At 38.5% G+C, this 7,500-nt stretch overlaps 2 protein-coding genes across 2 annotated transcripts in view; one reads left to right on the plus strand and one right to left on the minus strand.

The window, feature by feature from the left end:
- Positions 1 to 7,500, plus strand: part of LOC144981101 (uncharacterized) — an 860,429-nt gene that overhangs the window by 113,699 nt on the left and 739,230 nt on the right. The gene's annotated exons all lie outside the window — the stretch shown is intronic.
- Positions 1 to 7,500, minus strand: part of LOC144981089 (uncharacterized) — a 232,338-nt gene that overhangs the window by 9,902 nt on the left and 214,936 nt on the right. Inside the window, exons 10-15 of the mRNA XM_078929213.1 lie at positions 7,171 to 7,353; positions 5,642 to 5,962; positions 4,908 to 5,087; positions 3,962 to 4,066; positions 1,263 to 1,520; positions 428 to 641 (exon numbers count right to left, since the gene is read on the minus strand). Of these exons, the coding sequence (XP_078785339.1) occupies positions 428 to 641; positions 1,263 to 1,520; positions 3,962 to 4,066; positions 4,908 to 5,087; positions 5,642 to 5,962; positions 7,171 to 7,353 (1,261 nt within the window). The remainder of the gene's footprint in view (positions 1 to 427; positions 642 to 1,262; positions 1,521 to 3,961; positions 4,067 to 4,907; positions 5,088 to 5,641; positions 5,963 to 7,170; positions 7,354 to 7,500) is intronic.

A 7,500-nucleotide genomic window follows, 5' to 3' on the forward strand; every position in this document is an offset into this window, starting at 1 on the left:
TTGTAGTAGTATTAGTAGTAATAGCAGTACTAGTTGTAATAGCAGTAGTAGTAGTAGTAGTAGTAGGTACAATAAAAGTATTTGATATTTCATAACCAGTCTACAGACCTGCCAACCCTTCACATTCCAAAAGTGGAATCAAAAGGCCTGAAAATAGGAATTTGAGACCAAAAGAAAAAGAAAGAAATTTCACCTTTTTACCCCCCCCCCCCCCCACACACACACACACCCTCTTCACTTTTTAAAAAAAATTCTTACAATTATCATCATTTTTTGAAAATCGGAATTTTTAGTACAAAAAAGAGGAGTAAAAATAGGAATGATTCCGCCAAAAGCGGATGGGTTGGCAGGTATGCAATCTATATTATAAAAATGTCGGAATTCATAACATCCCAAAGTACATAAAAATTTCAATCTTTCCGCTGACCTCTTCCATCGGGGATGGAGATGACCTTGCAGTTGTCCATGTCAATTCGACCTTTGAACCCGTAGCTGCCCCTTTTGAATCGGTCCTTCTTGGTGTAGATGAGCTGGTGGTCGAACAGGAAGAATGACCGATACTGTGACCAGCCTGCCGGGTTGATCTTGACCAGCTCCCCACTGTAAATGGACTCGGAGCTCTTCTCCAAGATGTCAGGGCCCTGAAAGTTTATAAAAAATATGTAATAACAATAACAATAATAATAATAATAATAATAATAATAATAATAATAATAATAATAATAATAATAATAATAATAATAATAATAATAATAATAATAATAATAAAAATAATAATAATAATCATAATGATAATCATAATGATAATAATAATAATAATAGATCTTTATTGTACAAGAATATGGCAATTTGTCATTTAGTTACACTTGTTATAACTTTAAATGATAACTATAACATTGAACAGATATTTCACTCCTACTTATTCTCTCTCTCTCTCTCTCTCTCTCTCTCTCTCTCTCTCTCTCTCTCTCTCTCTCTCTCTCTCTCTCTCTCTCTCTCTCTTCCTTTCTTTCTTTCACACGTGTGATATACACAACATAAACATATTCATTTCGTTTTCAATTCTTTACATTTGTGGCAATTCAACATCAAGTATTATCATCATAAATAAATAAAGTGAGCTTTTTTATATTATAAAGCGAAATATCCAGAAGAAGAAGAAGAACAAGAAGAAGAACAAGAAGAAGAAGAAATGGAGGAGAAATGGAGTGCTGGTGATAGAAGCGGAGATTGGGGGAAAAAGAAAGAGGAGATCCACTCACTTCCCAATCGTCCACGGCGAGCTGCCAAGCTGCCAGTTTTTCTATACTTTCCATCTTCCTCTTTCGCTCGTTGATGAGGGTGGCGATGCGTTTCATGGTGTCCAGTGCACCTTTCACACTGTCGTGATCCCCGTGGGTGGCTGGGGTGAACTTGAGCAGCTCGGCCAACTGCAGGTGGTATTTGCAGATCTTTTGGACGGGTGTCAACAAAAAACCTTCCAGTGGGATTTCTATCATGTCTTGAAGAAGTCGACATGCCTGATGGTTCAAATAAAGTAACATTTTTATAAATTCTAAAGCACATTTTATGACTAAAAAAAAAAAATAATAATCAACTTGAGCTTTTATATAGCGCAATATCCACTAAACATGCTCGAAGTGCTTTACAAGGGGTCTCTGGCCAACAGCAACACTTAACATTTAGGACAGGACATGACGCCTGTTGGGCGATATTACAATTGTTTCGGACAGAAACAAGGCTTTCAACAGCTATGTACTCATTTTACACCTGAGTACGGTGAGACAATGTGAGTAAAGAGCCTTTTTCCAAGGACTCAACTATGCGCCGACCGAGGCTCGAACCCAGGACCCTCCAATCCAAAAGCGAGTGTCATACCACTAGACTACATAGCCATGACTATGAAGGATTTCAGTTGTTTTTTTTTAAGCAAATGATACCAAAAAAAAAAAAAAATGAAATACCATAATACGCTTCAACAATCATAACGTCACTTCCCTCGTAATATCGCATGGAAACTTAGTAACTGGCTCTAAACTATCCGAACAATGGCGGACGCCCTTATGAAATATTTCTCCGACGAGCATAAAAGCGTATCCAGAGGAAAAAAAAAACATTATAAATCTGACCATGTTTTGACTTTTACACATTCTGATCACAAGACATATGAAAAGTTCTAGCCAACATGAAGAATAAAAAGTACTGATTTTCTTTGTTTAGAACCACAATGGCCGCCGTTGCTGGGAGATGTGAAATCAGACTATTGAATCCAATTGAACAAATATTTTCAATTTTCCATTCATATGAACTCAAGAGAGTTAAAAAATAAAAAGTAGTAAATTTTTAAAAAGCAAAACAGAAAACAGCATTTTGTCAATATGAATCTGCTACCGACCCCATTTACCAGAGATGTCATCATCATCTAATTACCCCATTTACCAGAGATGTCATCATCATCTCATTACCCCATTTACCAGAGATGTCATCATCATCTCATTACCCCATTTACCAGAGATGTCATCATCATCTCATTACCCCATTTACCAGAGATGTCATCATCATCTAATAACCCCATTTACCAGAGATGTCATCATCATCTCATTACCCCATTTACCAGAGATGTCATCATCATCTCATTACCCCATTTACCAGAGATGTCAGCATCATCTCATTACCCCATTTACCAGAGATGTCATCATCATCATCATCTCATAACCCCATTTACCAGAGATGTCATCATCATCATCTCATAACCCCATTTACCAGAGATGTCATCATCATCATCCCATTACCCCATTTACCAGAGGTGTCATCAGCATCATCTCATAACCCCATTTACCAGAGATGTCATCATCATCTCATAACCCCATTTACCAGAGATGTCATCATCATTATCTCATTACCTCATTTACCAGAGATGTCAGCATCATCTCATAACCCCATTTACCAGAGATGTCATCATCATCATCTCATAACCCCATTTACCAGAGATGTCATCAGCATCATCTCATAACCCCATTTACCAGAGATGTCATCATCATTATCTCATTACCCCATTTACCAGAGATGTCAGCATCATCTCATTACCCCATTTACCAGAGATGTCATCATCATCATCATCCCATAACCCCATTTACCAGAGATGTCATCATCATTATCTCATTACCCCATTTACCAGAGATGTCAGCATCATCTCATAAACCCATTTACCAGAGATGTCATCATCATCATCTCATAACCCCATTTACCAGAGATGTCATCATCATCATCCCATTACCCCATTTACCAGAGATGTCATCAGCATCATCTCATAACCCCATTTACCAGAGATGTCATCATCATCTCATAACCCCATTTACCAGAGATGTCATCATCATTATCTCATTACCTCATTTACCAGAGATGTCAGCATCATCTCATAACCCCATTTACCAGAGATGTCATCATCATCATCTCATAACCCCATTTACCAGAGATGTCATCAGCATCATCTCATAACCCCATTTACCAGAGATGTCATCATCATTATCTCATTACCCCATTTACCAGAGATGTCAGCATCATCTCATTACCCCATTTACCAGAGATGTCATCATCATCATCATAACCCCATCCAGATCATCATACCATACCCCATTTACCAGAGATGTCATCATCATCTATCCATAACCCATTTACCAGAATGTCACATCATCTCATAACCCATTACCAGAGATGTCATCAGCATCATCTCATAACCCATTTACCAGAGATGTCATCATCATCATCTCATAACCCCATTTACCAGAGATGTCATCACATCATCTCATTACCCCATTTACCAGAGATGTCAGCATCATCTCATTACCCCATTTACCAGAGATGTCAGCATCATCATCTCATAACCCCATTTACCAGAGATGTCATCATCATCATCTCATAACCCCATTTACCAGAGATGTTATCATCATCATCCCATTACCTCAAAGAAGTGCCGATATCTCTTATTCCGATACAACTCTCTCAGTTCATCACAGGCAGCAGGGTGGTTGTTACAGTAGTCGGAATACATCTCAAACCCTTTGCTCTGGAGGTGGACGAGAAAGGTTTAGGAAATATAAATAAACAGGTAAAATATATATCTTACAAAAGTGTTTTGCATGCAGAGATTTTGTATGGAGAGTAACATAGGTTATTATCATCAGTATCATCATCATTTTTATTATTATTATTATTATTATTATTATTATTATTAGTAGTAGTAGTAGTAGTAGTAGTAGTAGTAGTAGTAGCAATAGTAGTAGTAGTAGTAGTAGTAGTAGTAGTAGTAGTAGTAGTAGTAGTAGTATAGTAGTTAGTAGTAGTAGTAGTAGTAGTTAGTAGTAGTAGTAGTAGTAGTAGTAGTAGTAGTAGTAGTAGTAGTAGTAGTAGTAGTAGTAGTAGTATTAATTATCATCATCATCATCATCATCATCATCATCATCATTATCATTATTATTATCATCACTATCATTATTATTATTATTATTATTATTATTATTATCATTGTCCTCATTATTATTATTATCATTATTATTATTCTTCTTCTTATTATTATTATTCTTATTATTATTATTACTATATTATTATTATTATTATTATTATTATTATTATTATTATTATTATTATTATTATATTATTATCATTATTATCATTATTATTATTATTATTATTATTATTATTATTATTATTATTATTATTAAAGGGCTAAAAAAAAAAAGCAAAGAATACTACCAAAATAAACAGAAAACAATTTCACATTTCTGGTTCTTCTTCTTCTAACTTTAAAACACCTTTTCGGGCATCTAAACCACCCACAAATAATACCGTTAAGAGTTGATGGGTCACAGATATTACATCAAAGACCAAAACCCATGACCACCACTTACATGGTCCAAGAAGCATTGTCCAAGCTCTGATTGGTACGGGTCTTGCTGGTCCACGCACTCCTCCAGTTGGTTCAAAAGGTCAAGGGCAAAGTTGTAAATGTCCTCCACGTTGGCAAAGATGGTGGTCACTTTCTCTGGAGGGAACATCTCGGGACGCTTTCTGGCGTTCTTCACATAGCCCTGAAGATGATTTTATGGAAAAGAAGAAAAAAAGTTATTTTACAAATATGACACAATTTCCACTAAATGTGGTCAGGACTCCATCTGGCATTCTTCACATAGACCTGAAGATGATTATGGGGAGGATGGGGGGGGGGGGGGGGAGAGAACAAAAATGTTTTACAAATTTTGAGTTTTTATCTGATACATTATCCACTAAAATTATGTGCTCAGGACGGTCTCTGGATTCTTCAGATAGCACTGGAGATGAAGAGGAAGGGGAAGAGGAGGAGGAGGAAGAAGAAGAAGAAGAAGAAGAAGAAGAAGAAGAAGAAGAAGAAGAAGAAGAAGAAGAAGAAGAAGAAGAAGAAGAAGAAGAAGAAGAAGAAGAAGAAGAAGAAGAAGAAGAAGAAGAAGAAGACCCATTCCCAAAAAACATTCAACTTAGTCTATCCATAGAGGGACCTGACCCCAGTTCCTACAGGCCAGAGCCATCTCCTCCTTCTCCTCTTCTTCCTCCTCCTCCTCAATCATCAATTCAACAACAACAACAACAATAGAAAACCATCACCTACCTCGACAACATTCCTGAGGTGTTTCACATACTCCCTCTCGGCATGTATAATCTCTTTAACCACATTAGCCCGAGCTTGTTGCTTGTCCACAACGCCCAGAGGAGCCGAGTGGGTCAAGGACGGTCTAACAACAGCTGTTGTCGTTGTTGTTCCAGCAGTCGTGGTCCGCATCCCATCCATAATGCCTTCGTCCTCTTCCCTGGAGTCTCTAAAATCGCAGTTGTCGTCGCAGATGCCGCCATGATGATGATCCATCAACATTCCATCCCTGAACAGAAGGGAGGCCATCTCGTCTTCAAGACCATCTTGGTTGATGCGTAACTATGGTAACGGGAAAAAAATGTAGAAAAAAACCCCAGCAAATTATAATAAGGATTAAATCTTTCTTTGAAACAAAAAAAAAAAAAAAAAAGAAAAAAAAAAGTAGTCCTTGAGAGCCATTAGGCCCATGGAGTTGGGAGTTTATCCCGGTTTCCAGAGCGTCCACACTATTTGTATGTGTTAATAAATTGGAGTTGAAATTTCACCTCGTCAATTTTTTCAACTGTTTCAAGCTTCAGGGATTATTATTTCCATAAAATCAAGATAGAGAGGAGATGATCGAGGGCCGGGTGGGCCGGATAGCTTGGTTAGTGTGACCCTTCTCTAAAATAATATAGTTTAAAGAAAGAAACAAATTTGAAAAGAAAACTTTGAAGAGAGCCAAATGTAAAGGCCAGAGATCTGCAAATTTTACCAAATAAATCTGTTTAACACTCTCCTTACCACCCATAGGAAAATTGTCACATTTGTTACGATGCTGCCAACGTTTTTCTCATTCTGATTTCTTTTGTACATCATATTATTTGAACAAAAATGTTTGATATAGTTAAAGTCTGTGTTGAAGAGCTCGTTTAGCAAAAAAATAAATAAATCTAAATATGCATAGCAAGAACTAACATATTTTGTATTTTAGTGAAATAAATCTATTTTTGTATAGGCTGGGTGTGAAGTTTTGGGGGAAATCCGGAAAATGGCCGGTAAGGAGTAGCGGCGGGCATTCGGAACATTTTCATGTTCCTGGTACGATTGTGTTCCTGGTGGCGTTGTTCCTGGTACGGAACCTGTTCCTGGTGCGATTGTTCCGGTCGAAGAGAGTTTCGTATCAGTCATGTCCTAAGTAGTACGGCGCAGATGACACGGGTACGACGTTCGTACTCGTGTTTGTGGTACCAACCACAGACAGACGAGAGGTTGCGTATTCGTGTTTATGGTACCAACCACAGACAGACGAGAGGTTCAGACTGGAGGGAGGGACGTTGGCTGGTTTGCGCGCGCTCTCTCTCTCCACACACACATACACACACACACACAATACACACACACACAGTAACAGTAACATGACCAGGAACTTGTTCCTGGTGGAGGTTCCTGGTACTAGTTCCTGGTTGAGCTATGTTCCTGGTGTTACTGTTCTCGATAACCAAAACCCGTGCGGCACTAGTAAGGAGAGAGTTAAGTGGCAGGTCAGGTGCATTCCTCAATCTTACCCGTACGAAAGTGGCGGGAAACCACCCCTGCATCCCGTCCATCAAGCCATACCACCAGTGTTTGTTGGACGACATATCCAGCACACGGATCAGGTCACCCGCTCGGAAGCCCAGTTCGTCGGGGTCAAGGGTCACGTGATCCCACAATGCCTCTGCGTAGGTCAGGTTCTCATCTTCCAGCATCTGAGGAGAAACATGGATGGGGGATGGGGATATAAGAATGAGGTCATGAATGAATGAAACAATGAATGAATGGATAGGTGGATGGCTGGATGGATGGGTGGATATGTGAGTGGATCGATTGGTGAACAGATGGGTGGATGGATGGAT

The sequence above is a fragment of the Berghia stephanieae genome, chromosome 10 (genome assembly GCF_034508935.2).
Source record: "Berghia stephanieae isolate SIO BIC M18660-M18661 chromosome 10, UCSD_Bste_1.3, whole genome shotgun sequence".
Classification (NCBI taxonomy): Eukaryota; Metazoa; Mollusca; class Gastropoda; order Nudibranchia; family Aeolidiidae; genus Berghia; species Berghia stephanieae.